At 44.0% G+C, this 17,573-nt stretch overlaps 1 protein-coding gene across 2 annotated transcripts in view; it reads right to left on the bottom strand.

The window, feature by feature from the left end:
* PGM1 (phosphoglucomutase 1) overlaps positions 1-17,573 on the bottom strand; it is a 61,239-nt gene that overhangs the window by 2,717 nt on the left and 40,949 nt on the right. For both annotated transcript variants that reach the window (XR_013959971.1, XM_080656915.1), the window contains exons 8-10: positions 6,645-6,780; positions 3,301-3,484; positions 937-1,071 (exon numbers count right to left, since the gene is read on the bottom strand). Coding sequence is in view for 1 of the 2 variants with exons in the window: in XM_080656915.1 (XP_080513041.1) it covers positions 937-1,071; positions 3,301-3,484; positions 6,645-6,780 (455 nt within the window). In the remaining variant the exon portion in view is untranslated. The remainder of the gene's footprint in view (positions 1-936; positions 1,072-3,300; positions 3,485-6,644; positions 6,781-17,573) is intronic.

Genomic DNA, 17,573 nt, shown 5'->3' with positions numbered 1-17,573 from the left:
AGTTCTGGAGCTCTGGTTGGGGAGCATCCACCAAGACAAGGAATGCACCTGGGAACACTGTACTCTGTGTCACTGCTTCCCCTAGACTCCCCCACCGGCATCTGCCCTCCAAAGTCTCGTCTCTGTCCCGTCCCTGGCTCCCAGGGTCCCTTGACACTCTGACATACTTCTGGAGACTCCTTGTTTTTATGTTTGTTGTTGTTTTTTTAAAATACATTTTTATTTATTTCAGAGAGGAAGGGAGAGAGAAAGAGAGATATAAACATCAATGATGAGACTCATTGATCAGCTACCTCCCGAATGCCCCCTACTGGGAACCAAGCCCACAACACAGGCATGTGCCCTGACAGGAAATTGAACTCTGACCTCCTGGTTCATAGGTCAACGTTGGCTCAACCACTGAGCCACGCTGGCCGGGCTCTGGAGACTCTTTGGGAGGGACTGGGAACCGAAGCAACCAGGCTCTAAGTCCATGGACTTTTTCATAAAGACATTTCTTGCTGGGTCATGAAACCCTCTCGCTCACCACCAAATCTAGAACCAGTGTATGTACTGCAGGGCAGGCAATTGGACCAGAAAAAGCGGCAAATGACCAGCTGAGGGGCCAATTCAAAGATTAGCTGTCCCAGATCAGGCACTTTCCAGGCGTGTGAACCTATTAATTGTTGCTTAACCTTCCTGTGCCTCAGTTTCCTTATCTGCAGTAGGGAAAATAACAGAGTCTACCTCATTAGAGAATGAAATGAGTATGCCCGTGTAATGGGTTTAGAACAGAGCTTGGCAAATAGCAAATGCTCAGATAATTGTCAGCTGTCACTGTTATGATGACAAATTGAAGGAGACATGCAGGAAAGTGAGAGCACCTTTTTGACCATGGAGCCACTATCATTCCTCCCAACAGAGAGAACTAGTCAGGGTCCAGGTCCTGGTCATTACCTGGGGGTCCTGGTGGATCTTGGCGATGTCCTTCTCGTAGCTGTCGATATACAGTCGAATGGTGGCCCCTGCGCTCCCAGTGCCACTCAGTCGAAAGATGATGCGAGAACCATCTGCAAAAATGAGCCGCAAGCCCTGGAAAAGATAAGCACAGATTTTCCACCCCATACGCTGGAAGGGAGATTGAAGGCTAGCAAATTACAAGGCGTGCATTTGGAGGTCTAATCTCATCGGTACTTGATCAATCAGAGGATTAGATCCTTGATAAATGGCAGCAGCTGAGCCCTCAGTCAACCTGTCATTGCATCCAAGCAATGGGGGCTGAGCTCATGGGGGAGAAGCATTTGCAAGGTCGGGCAGGAGACCTGATGCCATGGAGGCTGGGTGACGCCAGGCCCATCCTTCCCTCCCTGCTCCACTGTGATTTATGTACTAACCATTCCAGTTTGAAGCTTAATAAAGCAAATAAATAAGCCACCAAATGCAGAAATTCAACTCCCGGACCAGGGAGAAAACATGGACAGAATGGACTGAAATCTGAGCAGATGTTTCAGGCAGACCAGAGGAAGAACTCTTTGCAAAACACTGGTGGAGAGCCTCCAAAAGAGAACAGGAGGCCACAGGCCCCACAGAGGAGAGACAGGCTACCCCCCGCCCATCAAGCAGGATCCAGCCGCCAGTCGCCCACCGATGTCTGAGGACTAAAAGCGGTCCATGTGGGTGCAATGCCAAGCCCAGCCCCCTCTCTCTGCTGCCCTCGCCTTTTCCTCCCTGGACGCATCTCTCATCCTCAATAATCTTCTTGCTTCGGAGGAAAAGGGTGGGGACTCCTGGGTAGATTTGGCACAGCCTGAGGTAAGAAGACTGGGCAAGACAGTTATCTGAAGATGCTTCAGTCTTTATGAATTCTTCCATAAACAGAAGAGGTTTGTATAAAGCCGAAGTCTGGCCAGAAGGCAAGACACCACTCCACACCGGCTAGTTGTCACCAAACCCCATCCAGTGTTTGCCATTCAGCAGTGGAGACAGCAGATTAAATACACAGAGGACAGTCCCAGGTTGGTCATCGTAGCAAGACGTAGTTCATTCCCATTCACCAGGAATTGCTTTCTAGAAACTCACCAGGATCAGTCTCCTTCTTCCACAGCTTCAACGTGAAGTTTCTAAATTCTTTGCACTTGATTGCAGATGCTACATCTACTTCAGATTTTCCCTCCTACCTGGTCTTCCATCTAAATACTCAGATTTTCTTATAGAATGTGGAGCTGCTGACTTCCTCCTCAGAGCAGAGAGCAGGGCCAGGGTTCATGGCGACACCCCTCCTGCCCGCTTCCGCTCCCCTCCTCCCTCCTAACAGCTGCTGGATGCCGTGCAGGGTTGGGGGTTGTTTTTCTCTCTCTCAAGGCTCTGCTACAAAAACGTCTGCTCTCTTCTACCCTTCCATCCCTGGGCCCCACCCTCCCTTTTTGTAACCACCCCCTTCCTCCACTCCAGGCCTCTCTTTTTCTAATTATCTCAGACATAATTTACAATCGCCTGTACTAGACCCAAAGTTCTCACAGATGGTGAAAAGGCATATGGGAGAAAAGCTGCTGAGTTAGAATTCTGAGGAAGGGAGACCCCAGGCACTTTCTTTTCTGTTTCTAAATTATGAGAGATGCGTTCATTCTGTTTTGGCAGAGGAACCAGAAGAAAGAGGACCGTGGGCCCCGAGTGTTTGTGAGAAGCCTGGAGAAGGGCTGACCCAGCCTGCAGCCTTGGTCCCTGGCACCCAAAGCGGGAAACCCCAACAGCGCTGTCTCCATCCAGACACGGACCAGGTCACAGGCGTGATGTTAGGGTTGGCTGTGAGTCACGTGCTACAGATAACAACAGTGAATGTTTCTGTGAATGGCTTACCTCTTTCTCTTCTTTCTTAGAAAATGAAATTGGAATGTATCAGTCTATAATAATGACTCTCACGCCGGCTCTCTGCTACAACCCCTTGAAGGAAACGAGGAGGGTTGATTCCTAAGGCTGCAGTTCTTTTTCTTTTTTTTTAGATCCTGGAGCTCCTCTCTGCACACTCACTCAATACAACATCTTGCATGTGATTCTAGAGGTACAAAACCCCCTGGAGTGTAGGCTAAGCACTGCAGGATGAGGGCCTAGGGGAGTGCAAACAACCTGGGCGAAACCACTTCCCCTACGAGAACATGTGCACGTCGTGTGTGATGCGGCCAAAAACCAGTTGAGAAGAGCCACTCTAGAAAAACAGGGCAGCAGGAGAGAAATGACCACAGGGCCTTTTTCTCTTTTTCCCTTGAGATTTCAGAGATAGTGTCCTAAGGCTTCTCTCCTACATTCACACAAGTCTGTTCCTACCTGATTTCTTGAAATGCTTCCGTCCACTGGATCGCTGTATTCAAAGTTGTCGACCTTCTCCACGGTGTAAACTTTGTCACCCACTGGGAACTGCTTCCCCACAAAGGAGCGATCAGATATCAGGGCCTCCAGGTCTTTCATCATTTTGTTGGCGCCCTCGGCCTCCACCTCCTCGTAATCGTACCTGGAAGAAGTCACGAAGTTGGGACCCGCGGGCTGCCTTCAGATCCCACCAACGTATATCGGCACTTTCTTCATCATCTGTTTGGCCCTCTCCCAAACCACCTAACTTCAGAAGAAGCTGGCAAAAAGATGAGCCTGTCAGTCCCTGGGGATGGAGCAGGCCAGGGATGAAAGGAAGGGATCGGAGGATTTCAGGGAAGGGTTAGGAGCTTTTCCACACAAGAAAGCTCGAAGGAGCTTCAAAGGCTTTTGAGAGATACTATCTAACGTTTAACCATCACATCCTGAGGAGGTAGAATTAAAAGCCCTGTTATCTCTCGGGAACTCTGCACAAAGGAGCACGTGACTCAGGCAGCTTCTCTTCCAGACGCTCAGAGCTTCTGTGGGATCAGTGCTGGCACTCCTCCCAGGCTGGGACCGGCCCGAGGCTGCTGAGATTTTGGTGGAGAGTTCCAGTCTCCACAGGAGCTTCCTAAAGTAGGGCCAAGTTTTCACTGACCAGATGAAGGAGCCAAACCCCAATGCTTTACATCTGAAACACCTCCGTCCTTTCAGTGAGAGGTGATTTTAATCCAAACTGCTTTGGGTTCACCCTGACAGAGGTGACCTGGCATGGATGCGAAAGGACCAAGAAAGTCCTGGCTGGGTGGTTCAGTTGGTTGGAGCATTGCCCCATGCACTGAAAGGTTGAGGGTTCGATTCCCGGACCCATACCAAGGTTGTGGGTTCCATCCCCAGTCTGGGCGCATATGGGAAGGCAGCCAATTGATGTTTCTCTCTCACATCGACTCTCTCTTTCTCTCTCTCTCATCAGTAGGCATGTCCTTAGGTGAGGATTAAGAAATAAATTTTAAAAATTAAATTAAAATTTTTAAAAAAGAACCAAGAAAAAAAAAGTGCATCAGGAATGAAATTCTATGAATACTATTTTTCCTCCAATAACTATTCTGACTTCTTTCTCAGGAGGATGCTTTTCTTGATCTAGTGGCACACACCCTCTTGAGAGAGTTATTTTGTAGAGGCTCAAGATAGCAGAGTCTATATTTATTTGCAATAGTGAAACAAATATGATATGCGCAAGGTGACACCTCTGAGACATGAGAAATACCAGGGAATGGAGGACAACCTATTCTGGCTCCAGGATTCTATGAATCAAGGACAGCAGTCGCCTTCATCTTGGAGTCAGCTCTTTCCCCCAGTTAAAATGATAAACAGCCAGAAATTACAACCAGGTGTTTGTGCTTTACATCTGTGACCTTTGGGTGTTCAGGGGAAATGTTCTATAAATCCTAGGCACAGAGTGGTATAATGGAAAGAATGTGGGCTTCGGAATCAGACAGAACAAACTATGAATCCAGCCTCTGTTGGTTACTAACTGTGGGGCTATGGGCAAGTTGCTTCATCTCTCAGAATCTCAGCTGCCTTATTAATAACTGTTCTGTGGCTGACGTGAAGCAATGTGTGTAAACACGCCTAACACTTTTGTTCTACAAAAGTGGACTACAACGGCCCTAGCCAGTTTGGCTCAGTGGATAGAGCGTCAGCCTGAGGACCAAAGGGTCCCGGGTTTGATTCCCGTCAAGGGCATGTACCTTGTTTACAGGCTCCTCACTGGCCCAGGCCCTCGTTGGGACTCCTGCAGGAGGCAACCAATTGATGTGTTTCTCTCATATCGATATTTCTCTCTGTCTTTCCCTCTATCTTCCACTCTCCCTAAAAATCAATGGAAAAATATCAATACTTGGTTAGCAGTTATTTGATATTAATAAAAATATGTTAAAATAGTTCTTAGATGGAGATTTTAACTCAGTCAAGAGGGATCCTTTCTCTAAACAAGCCTTCCTAACATTATTCCACCTTGGCTACTGTTTGCTTAACTCATTCTTCTGTCTATTCAAAGCATATTTACAGTGTCAGCTATGAGCTAGGTGTTTGATGATACCATGGAGCATGCTTTAGTGATACTCTATGCTCTAGAGAGTTCATGACGACTGTTCTGAATTACCGGGTTTTTCTGGTCCTTAGAGAATGGAGATCCTTGCCTAGGTTCCCAGGCTACCGTGTGGCAGTCATTACTTATACCTCCCACAAAAGAGTAACTTGGAGGAGGAAGAGAACATTGAACTTGTCCAAAGTTGGTGAAAGAATTCTGATGAAGGAAGCCAAGTTGCTAAAGGTTGAATTCTTTTTTTACTATCCAGAGATCACGGACTCTCATATCTGTGATATATTTTTTCAATTCTCTAGTTTAACTCGCCTATTTTATAGAAAAGGCAAACAGGTCCAGAGAAATTACAACTGTTTTTCACAGATAAATAATTTACCTAATATCTTTTTTTTTTTTCTCATATTTCCTTTCCTTAGAGGTCCAGGAGAAATTTTGTTAAATCTTCACACATATTGGGGAAAGGCAAATTGAAATTAATGAAAAGCACTACTGGTAAAAATAATAATAATAAGTGAATGTTTTCAAAAATAGAAGTATGCTCGTTATAGAAGAATTGCTAAGTATTTTAAATATTTTATTCACTGCTGAATCCCTAGTGGCCTGGTGGAAAGTAGGTACACAATCAATATTTGTTGAATCAATGAATGAAGTATTGACAAGTACACAGTCTTTGGGGACCTATATTAATGAGTCAGAAAAGTAAATTGGGACTAAGCATAGTCATTTCCATAATTTCAGAAAAAAGTTTCCGTACTTTTAGTGCCCCAGAGTTTATAAAACACTTTCAGATTCATATTTCATTTAATTCACTCAATAGCTGGACTGTTATTTCCATTTCTACGAATGAGAAAACTGAGTACAGAGAGAGGTTAAATGACTTCCCAATCTATTAAGGGGCAGAAATAAAATTTGAATCCATTTTTCTGAATCTAAATCCAACGCTGTTATCATGTCCACTTGAGAGGCACATTAAAAGGCTTTAAAAACATTTATTCTTTTGAATAATGTTAACTAAATTTTGTAAGTCTCATTCTTTATGGATAACATAAAGGCTGACTTCATCTTGACCAGACTGAATTATTTTTAAAATCCCCAATTGGTAGAGGCTGGATGAACTAGAGTTTTATTATTGGTTAAGACAGGAAAGAATTTGTATGCATGAGAATTCTCTCTGCCTACTTCCCCACCCTACCTCAGCCAGGCTGTGGCTTACCTGGTGAAGAAATTCCGGCCATACTTTTGCCAGTGATCTTTGAGAATGTCCTCCACACTCTGTTTGCGGGTGGCTAGAATGGAGAGCCAGGCAAGGACAGCCCAGAGTCCATCTTTCTCACGAATGTGGTCAGAACCTGGTGGGGGGAGAGCAAACAGCTGTGAGAAACGCAATTTCTCTAAAACACTTGGGAATAAACTCAACAGTAAACATGTAGATCCAGCCAAAGAGGAATTCAAGCTTTACTGAAAAACCTGGGTACACAGAAGGAATCACATATTAAATAAAGCAACATAATATTGAAAAGAAGTTGATGCCTCCCAAAGTGATTTTAAAAATTTAAGGCAAATGTCAATAAAAATGTCAGTGGAATAATCTGGTGAAATTTGATATAGTAATGATAAAGTGTTAATGTGAGTGGTGAAAAAAAATAAATCTTATATAAAAAAATAGCAGAGAATAAGACCATAAAATTTTTTTCATAATTAAAATAATTTGATAGCTTAATGGAACAAAATGAAGCACCTAGGAAGAGGCTTAAACCTGTCTGAGACTTGAATATATCAGAAAGGTACATCTTCAGGGCTGTAGGAAAAAAATGGATTACTTTTTAAATAGTATTTGGATAAGTAGCTAAATAGTTAAAAAAAAAATTCAGGTTTTTTCCCCCCAATAAAACAACATACCAAAAAAAAAAAAAAAAAAGATGGATGGATGGCATATTCAAATGTAAAAATTGGAAACCTTTAAATACTATAAAAATATATAAATGCTTTTTTTTAAAATCTTGGAGGTAATAAATACATGTAAATTCAGAATTCATAAAGAAAAAAAATCAATGTATTAGTCTAAATAAAGATTAGCATTTCTACTAGCAAAGCTACTATAGATAAAATTAAAAGGTCATTTGTAAACTTAAAAAACACACATTTGCAGCCTGGCCAGCGTGGCTCAGTGGTTGAGCATCTATCTATGAACCACGAGGTCACGGTTCGATTCCTGGTCAGGGCACATGCCTGGGTTGCAAGCTCGATCTCCAGTAGGGGGCGTGCAGGAGGCAGCCAATAATGATTCTCTCTCATCATTGATGTTTCTATGAAATCAACAGAAATATTTTTCCCTTCCTCTCTGAAATCAATAAAAATATTTTTTAAAAACACATTTGCAATATAAAGTAGATGTTTAATATACTCAGAATAGAAAAATTATTATATTTAACAAGAAAAAAGCAAATCCTCAATAGAAAAACAGGCCAAGGATATAAATACACAACTCACTAAAGAAAAAATACAGGTTCCCAATTAATATAATAAAAAGCTAGCACTGTTTTTTTGAGAAAAATAAAGTTAAAACCACAATAAGAAACTGCCACTTGCTTGACAAATGGCCACAGATTTCAAAATGAGAACACCAAGTATTGGGAGAGGGGTGAGGGGAATGGGATTCCAACATGGGGTTTCTGGAAGGGGTACAGTCCTCTGGAGAGCAATTTGGCAAAAAATATCAAAGCCTTAATGGACCTACTTGGGGATCCAGCTACTCCAATTTTAAGACCTCTTTCTTTAATCAATAAGAATTTGGTTAAATAAGCTATGGTACATCTGTCTCCCACTAAAATCTTTACCCAGAATAACAAATTGAATACTTTGGATGTGCTTATATGCATGGAGATCCTTTACCAAGAGTCCATGAGGAACAGAACTCTCATTTTTTTTTTATCATAAACGTCCTTATTCTTAAAAAACAAAACAAAAAAACAATGTTGAGCTCTACTTTCTGATTTTGAATAGGACTCCATAAGATCCCTCTCTAATAGTGCTTTGCATATTATCATGCCTTGAATTATATGGGCTTGTCTGCCTTTCTTGACTCCCCACTGGGTCTTATTCCTCTTAGAATTGTCAGAGTATCTAGCACAATGCTAGCTAGGTAGTAGGCATATGGTAGGTTTGTTTCCCTTTCCTCTTCATCCTTTTAGACCCAGCTCAAGTATCCTCTCATCTCTGAGACGAGCTCCCAGCTTCCATAGACAGTTATGAGCTATTTCCTCTCTCTTCTCTGATAGTGACCTGCTCAAAACATCTGGTACAGCCCCATCTTCCTTGAGCCTCAGTCATCTACTTATGAATCTTTCATCCCACCAACCATGTATTTCTTGGAGGCATCTCTTATTTATCCTTGTAACTCAGTCTGCTAATTAACATAGCACATGAAACATTGTATAAATAGCTAATTGTGAAGAAGTGCATGAATAAATTAGTCAATTAATTAATCTACTCCAACATTTTCTCTCTCTTTCAGCTCATAAAAACACACAACTTTTTCTTTCAAAAGATTTTCTCTTCTATAAGTTACTACTTTTAGAAATAACAGTTCTTAAAACCTGTATGCTGACAAAACTAGAGGCATTAAGCAAGACTTTTAGTGCATTGTATAACATATTTTGGAAATGTTTACCTAATTTTATTATCTATGGATTTTTATTTGCCTTTACGGCTATTTCAAGGAATAAAAAGTTAGCTCTCTGCCTCTTAGAGCTTTTGCAAATAATGATATCCTATATAATAAAAGCCTAATATGCTAAGTGTCTGGTCGACTGGTCGACCATTCAACCAATCAAAGAGTAATATGCTAATGATATGCTAAGGCCGCTCAACTGCTCGCTATGACGTGCACTACTACCAGGGGGCAGACGCTCCGACTGGTAGGTTAGCTTGCTGCTGGGGTCCAGCCGATTGGGACTGGGTGAGACGGGCCGGATACGCCCTGGTGCCCTCCCGCAGTCCCTCCCCGCTGGCCCAACCTCCCACGTCTCTCCCTGGCCCCAATTGTGCACCGGTGAGGTCTCTCGGCCTGGCCTGCGCCCTTTCGCGATCTAGGACCCCTCGGGGGATGTCAGAAAGCTGGTTTTGGCCCGATCCCGCAGGCCAGGCTAAGGGACCCCACTGGTGCACGAATTTGTGCACCGGGCCTCTAGTGTTTTATAATAATGCTGGGAAGCAAGATCCTGGCAACTTCCCATTATACATACTGAGAATTCATCACAGAAGCGTATAGGTTGTAATTACTTGTCTGTGCACTCTTCAGATTTTTTTTCTGCCTTCCTTCTTTTATTTTTCCCGTTCTTTTATTTTGTTTGTTTTGTTTTAGGCTATACTGAAAGAATAGGAGGCAATGTTCCTTTGTGCTTTTCCTGCTCTAAATAAAGAATTTAGGTTTCTTTTATGTGAAAATGAAAAGAAAATCTAAAAATCTTGCCCAACTCTGATCAAGTACTTGAAAATAACTAAATCACACACCTAATGTTATATACAAAATACCTGCCTTGGATAACATAAACAAATATTCTATTCTATTTGTGTGATCCACAGTCTCTTTGGAAATTCTGATTAATCACACTGATCACTTTGGATGTATCAAAACTCTAATACTCAGGAAGTCTGGGTAAATTTCATTTTCCTGAGGTTCTCATGAATGATGACAAGTTACTACTGAGAAAAGGGTGTTCCTCAAGCTATTGTTTTTGCAGTTGTGGCAGTTGTGGTTCAATGGAAGATGCTTTGTATGTAAGAATCAGAAAACCTAAATTTGACACTGTTATCTAGAAGCTGTTGACATTTGGACAAGTCACTTAACTTTTCTGAACCTCGGTTTCTTCAACTATAAAATGGGGATAAAGCCCCCTTTCTCACACAATTTTAAGGCATTACTGTGATACAGTGGAAATATTTTATAAACTGCTAAGTACTTACATAAATATAGGATACCATTATGAATAAGGGTACCAATAAAAAAAAGTTTAGGGGAAATTATAGTTTTCCACTACCTTACTAAGTTTTCAAAAATGATGTTTTTAAATGTACATTTGGGGAAGAAAATGAAAGAATACAATTCAATATGCTCTTTGCTCTGGCAGTGGGATTACAATGTTTTTCTCTTCTTCCTTATCTAATTTTCCTATTATAAATGTGAATTACTGACATGATTTTTTTAAATTTAAAATAAACTAAGCGAAGTCGAGCTCACTTCGCTGCGAGAAGGAGAGCACTGTCAGCAAGCACCACTGGCCCCGCTGACACAAAGTGGCTGCGGGTTTCACATAGGTCTCCTCCTACGTGGTCTAGCTCAGGGACCAATGGAGCACATGGGAATTCTGCTCTTTCAGCATCTTCAACCACCTGTCACTTGACTTCAGCCTAATCAGCACCTTGTGATAAGTATAAACTCAGCTCAGTCAGGGCACATTCTGAGTCTCAGCCAAGAAAAATGTCAACTCTTGCAGAGGGAGCCAAAAGCTAACGGTTTAGGGATTAGGTTCCATTGACTAGTCTAGGCATCTCAGAAGGGACCTGGCTCTTGTTCCCTCCCGGTGACAGGCCTGCGGATAGGGACGTGGCAGCAAAAATAGAGCTACACGGAGTTCTGTGAAAGCTCTAGGGTCTGTATTTCTGTCTTTCTCTCTGTATCTCACTTTCTCTGCCCATCTCTAGCTCTCCTGCAGCCTCCTAAATATGCTGTTCTCTCTGCCTGGAAATTGCTATTCCACATGTACCTGGCTAGCAACTTCTACAATTACTTTAAACTTTACTCAATCCAGCATGCCTTCCTTCTCGCCCTTTGTGCTTACCAGTATTCCATCCCAGCCTGTCTCTGCTTACCCCACCCTAGACCATGAGTGGCCCCCGGCTGGTGCTTGGCATACAGTCAGCTCTCAATAAGGTTTTACCCAAACAGTGGTCAGACCCCAGTTGACTGGCTGGGAGGTTTAGGAGCCCTGTCCTCTTTGGCTTTCATTGCACAGAGGACTTTACTCTGAAAGGCACGTAAGCTCCTCAGAAAGCCTTTTCCAGATCACACCAGCCCCAGAGGGGCTCCGCCCAGTCACCCCCAAACTTTCCACTTAGTAATCAATCCGGCACTGGCTGGGGACTGACCCTGGAACTTTGTTTCTTATGGAGAAACATAGTAAGCATCTGACGAGCAGGAACTGTGTCTTAACCCAAACTCCATTTTATACTCAAGAAATAGGAATGAGTGCCTTCATGCTCCAAGTACATGAGACAATGTCAAGGTGAGTAAGACCCTGCCCTCACAGATGAGCACAGACATACAGGTGAGGGAGACAGGTGTGCAGGTAACAATTGAACTGAGTTTCTTATAATTAGGGTATTAGCCTCATTCTATTGGGGTATTCTCTGTGGGAACTTCAGAGATGGGATGCGCTAACCTTCCTTTGGGGTTTTTACCTACAGGGAAATGTGCTCAAGAGATTGCAGATTAGAACAGGCAGAGAACTAGATAGAAAATCTGATCCTCTACACAACAGAAACAAGTGAGGTGCCTGAGACTAAAGCTCCCAGTGCACCCTGTATTTGCCTTCTATCATTCTGCACACCTGTTATTACCTGGCCAGGATCTGACTTCCTTCCCCAAATATGGACTCCACAGAGCCCTCCACCAGGACCACACTGTGTCCCCAGAGCATCACCCAGCATCTGGGGTACAGCTGAAACTCCATAAATATTTGAGGAATGAATTGATGAAAAGAAGTACAAATATGAAGGTCTTTTCATGGAGGTAAATTAAAAGAAATTTGCAAAGCACGAATGGTGCACCTCTTCAAGTTATCACTCTTATGCATCGGCACGAGGACCTTTTAAAGATGGGACAGGGGAAAATGATGCTAACCTCTACACCTGGCCAGATCATAATTTACTGGCATAGTTCCATGGGATATCATTTGATATTCAACCTGGTTCCCTTTCCCTTTCCCAAGGCCCCATTTTCCTGAGGAAGAGTTTCAAAAGCAGTGACATTCTATTCTATTCAGTGGCTTCACTTTCTTTGACCTTCCCAATTTCCCAAAAAGTTCAAGGTGGAACAGAACTGACCACTTTGCCCTTTGCCATCCTATCTAATAAAAGATAATATGCAAATTAACCATCACTCCAACACACAAGATGGCTGCCCCCATGTGGTCAAAGATGACTGACCCCATGTGGACACAAGATGGCCACCACAAGATGGCCAGCAGGGGAGGGCAGTTGGGAGGGACCAGGCCTGCAAGGGAGGGCAGTTGGGGGTGATCAAGCCTGCAGGGGAAGGCCGTTAGGGGTGACCAGGCCGGCAAAGGAGGGAAGTTGGGGGTGACTGGGCCTGCAGGGAAGGGCAGTTGCGGGGGACCCAGGACTGCAAGGGAGAACAGTTGGCGGGGACCAGGCTGGCAGGGGAGGGCAGTTAGGGGTGACCAGGCCTGCAGGGGAGGGCAGTTAGGGGTGACCATCCTGCAGGGGAGGGTAGTTAGGGGAAAACAGGCTGGCAGGGGAGCAGTTAGGCATCAATCAGGCTGTCAGGGGAGTGGTTAGGGGGTGATCAGGCTGGCAGGCAGAAGTGGTTAGGGGCAATCAGGAAGGCAAGCAGGCGAGCAGTTGGGAGCCAGCAACTATCCTGGATTGTGAGAGGGATGTCCGACTGCCCGTTTAGGCCCAGTGGGATCGGGCCTAAACGGGCAGTCGGACATCCCTCAAGTGGTCCCAGATTAGAGAGGGTGCAGGCTGGGCTGAGGGACACACCTGCCCCCGTGCACGAATTTCGTGCACCGGGCCTCTAGTTGTGTATAAACATGTACATCATCATCCACAGTTAGGGGGGAAAATAACTTTGTACCCTGAGATCAACTAAAATAACAGGTTCATGCTGTTTAGTTCTAGTGCCCATGTCTGAATCCGTAACAAAAACACACCTTTATTCCTAGTGTTTGTAATGCTGATGTCAGAGGGAGTGTCCCAGCCTCTTTGGCTACAATAATCCAGTGAGATAGTTGCTGTTTCTCCAACATAAACAAATTAATGTATAGTTGGTAACATTAGTAATATCAGGGCTTGGGCTTTTAAATGCTAGTGGTTTGTTTTATTTGGTGAGCCAGTTCTTCTGAAGTCTGACTCCTTTGTACCTCTTTGCAAGTAAACTTTCCTTTTTCTTTTATAAAAGCTCATCTCTTCTCACAAAGACCTTGGGTCCCCAACTCTGGACTATGGAATGTGAGTGGTTGGGAGTGCCCAGAAGCACTGCAGACTGCTGCAAGGGGTGAGGTGGAGATTCTCCACTGAGGCGGGTATTTAAGCAGAAGAGCACTGACTGGTCACTTATGATTCCAGCAACACATAAAAAAAAAATTGTATCGGGTGACTTTTAAAGTCCTTTCCTTTCTAACACCAGGATTCTGTTTAAAAAAGAGGGTGCCAAATGAATTCTCTCAGTCATTCAACAAATGTTTGCTGAGCACCTATTATGTGTTGGGCTTTATAGGAGGCTCTGGGGGATATGGTGGAGAATAAGACACATGTGGCTCCTGTTCTCGTGGAAATTATAATCTAGTGGAGCGAGAAGACATTAATCAAGTAATCATAAATAAATGTAAAAATTACAGCTGCAATACGTGCAACAAAGGGTAAGTGTGTGGTGCCATGGGGATCTGACCCACTCTGGAAGGTTAGGGAGGCTCGCCTAAGAAACTGCCTCTGATCTGGCCTGGAAAAATGCAGACATAAATGACCCTATACTCAAGCTACAGAATTCAAATATTTCAAAGCTTTTAGAATCACTAATATCCACCCTGAGAAACTGTGTAAAGGAATTGTTAGAAACATTTGCCATCAAGGGATGCAGTAGGTAGAAATTAACTCCTCTATAAGTTAGGAGAGCAGAAATGAAATAAGTTCAGCTACATTCATTCACAGCAGTGGAGACCCATGGCTATCCAGTCTGATTTCTAAAATGTTTATCTCAGAAATATTATAGAACAATTATCTTTTTTTCAAAAAGAGAGAGAAAGAGCTTGCGGATTCTTCTCATGATGCATTCTGTTTGAATAAAAAAAGATATCTAAGGGAAGACAGAACCATGGTTGGCACTTAGTATTTGTTTAGTGGATTGACAAATGAATAAACAAGAACAAAGGCTAACAGGAAATTTAAAGTCAAATATTTGGACCCAGCCGGTGTGGCTCCATGGTTGAACGTTGACCTATGAACCAGGATGTCATGGTTCCATTCCCAGTTGGGGCACAGACCCGGTCTGGAGGCTTGATCCCAAGTAGGGGGAATCCAAGAGGCAGCCAATCAATGATTCTCTCTCATCCTCGATGTTTCTCTCTGAAATCAATAATATATAAATATATATATATTTTTTTAAGTCAAATACTTGGGTTTAAAGAAAGCAATTCCACAAATGTCACATGGGAAACTTTTCTTGCCAAATGCTCTTGAGTAAAAAACTTAAAGGGGTTTGATTATCTATAACATTATATGGGCCAAACAGTATTATAAAATGTCCTAAAAGCTAACATAAGTGAAGGTCCTATCAAGCACAGTTCAGAGCCCAGTTCCCTGGAAATAATCATCCCACTCTATTCCTTACCTGCCAGTCAACCCTGGAGGCTCAGTGTGCACCTGATTTCCTAAGTTAAGGAGCACTGGTGAACTTGGGAGCACCCAGAAGTTGGAGCTGGGTATATAAGTAATGTGGCATGAGGGTGGCCTGGAGAAGAGAGAACCTGAGGACTGCCTTCCAGTCCTTGCAGGCCTGTTACATGAGAGAGGAGCAGCTTGTGCTGTCCCGTCTTCAGGCCCATCCCCAGCCACTCAATACCAGGGATGCCTAGTTGGCTCCAGGGCTCTGACTTACCTTGACCAGTGATTCCCACATGGCCCTGTGGAGCAAATTACTAGATATATCACACACAAAAAAAGAGGAAGGCACTTAACTATGTTTAGCTAAAACTATACAGACAGGATTTCTTACAGTAGAATGTTTTGGAATCTTCCTGTGCTAATAATGTGAATTGCCAATAAAGAGAGGTGTATCCAATTTTCCCAATCATCACTGAACTCAGAACCCTCTCATGGGAAACTTTGTTCTAGACTTCCAAACACCCTGGGAAACCTTGTTCTAGACTTTTCTCTTTCATTTGAAACAGGTACATGGAGTTAGAACACCAAAGATTTAGACAAGGTGTTTGCCTTCAAAAACAGCTTCATCTGTAAAGAAGAGTGACTGGTACCAAGCTTGCTCTGGGTAACACTAGGGGGAATTTCATCGGAGGAGACCACCTCACAGGGTATTCATTTAGTGTCCTGTGGAGTAATGTAGCATCACCCATATTTTATGAGTTAGGAAAGGACTAAGTGGTACCCTAAGTGGACCTAGAACCTTGGGAAATCATCCAGCCTTCTTTGTGGACACTTTGTCAAATGCTACAACTCATTCATCTTTCTTAATACCCTCTAATTCTATCAAGCCAATTCATTACCAAGAAGTATTGCCACTCCCTCAAGGATATTAAATTGCTTATCCTATATAATAAAGAGGTAATATGCAAATTGACCATCACTCCAACACACAAGATGGCCACCCCCATGTGGTCAAAGATGGCCGCCCCATGTGGACACAAGATGGCTGGCAGGGGAGGGTAGTTGGGAGGGACCAGGCCTGAAAGGGAGGGCAGTTGGGGCAACCAGGCCTGCAAGGGAGGGCAGTTGGGGGAGACCAGGCCTGCAGGGGAGGGCAGTTGGGGGGAACCAGGCCTGAAAGAGAGGGTAGTTGGGGGAGACCAGGCCTGCAGGTGAGGGCAGTTGGGAGGGACCAGGCCTGCAGGGCAGGGCAGTTGGGGGGAACCAGGCCTGAAAGGGAGAGTAGTTGGGTGCAACCAGGCCTGCAGGGGAGGGCAGTTGGGAGTGACCAGGACTGCAGGGGAGGGCAGTTGGGGGCGATCAGGCTGGCAAGGGAGGGCAGTTGGGGGGAACCATGCCTGCAGGGGAGGGCAATTAGGGGCGACCAGGCCGGCAGGGGAGAGCAGTTAGGGGTGACCAGGCCGGCAGGGGAGGGCAGTTAGGGGCAACCAAGCATGCAGGGGAGAGCAGTTAGGGGCAATCAGGCCAGCAGGGAGGGCAGTTAGGGGCAATCGGGCTGGCAGGAGAGCAGTTAGGCATCGATCAGGCTGTCAGGGGAGTGTTTAGGGGGTGATCAGGCTGGCAGGCAGAAGTGGTTAGGGGCAATCAGGCAGGCAGGCAGGCAAGCAGTTGGGAGCCAGCAGTCCTGGATTGTGCGAGGGATGTCCCAGACTGGATAGGGTGCAGGCTGGGCTGAGGGATATCCCCCGCCCCATGCACGAATTTTGGGCACCAGGCCTCTAGTAACTTTATAAATAGGTGTCTCAAAATTCCCACCCTACCCCAGGACTTGTGGGATAATAAATGGAATCAGCATTCTATTCTGTTTAACCTCAAATGAACTGCAACTCAATGGCAAGACTCATAGAACACTAGATTTTGGTCTTCTTTTCTTTGCTAAAGAATGGAAGTAGAGTACTGAAGGACAAAGAAGACTGGTCCTTTTACTTCAAAATATGGGGTAGAGGGAATAGGAGGAGAAGAAATATGGCCACTGAAGTACCTTGCAACCTAGCTGGAGACTAACACGTAGGAAAGGGCCACACACTGAAATGGATGCTTGGAAAGGAAGGGAGATCGATGTAATAGGATAGGGTAATGGGGAAGGTCACAGAGGTGGGACTTCAGGTAAACATCGGATAGGCAAAGAAGAGGGAGAGCACAGAAAGTGGGGTTTGAGGGTGTTGGGACATCTCCTAAGCATACCACATCCCACTCTTTCATTGTACCACAATTTACACATACATCCTCATGGTCAAGAAAGTAGTTTTAATTTCTTGATCACCTAGCAACTTAGTTCAACGCTAATGGTCTCCCTTCATTTAACCTCAATAAATCATAACTCATTGCTATAGAAAACCTGGGCCTATTAAAGAGAATGATTTAATGCTGTGCTGAAACCTTCCCTTAAATAAAAATGAAAAACTGACTCGCTCTACCATATTTCTTCCTAGAAATGAAAACATTTATAAAGGTTTCC

This window comes from Plecotus auritus (assembly GCF_963455305.1).
Source record: "Plecotus auritus genome assembly, chromosome: 2".
NCBI lineage: Eukaryota > Metazoa > Chordata > Mammalia > Chiroptera > Vespertilionidae > Plecotus > Plecotus auritus.
This window is presented reverse-complemented; position numbering and strand designations above follow the sequence as displayed.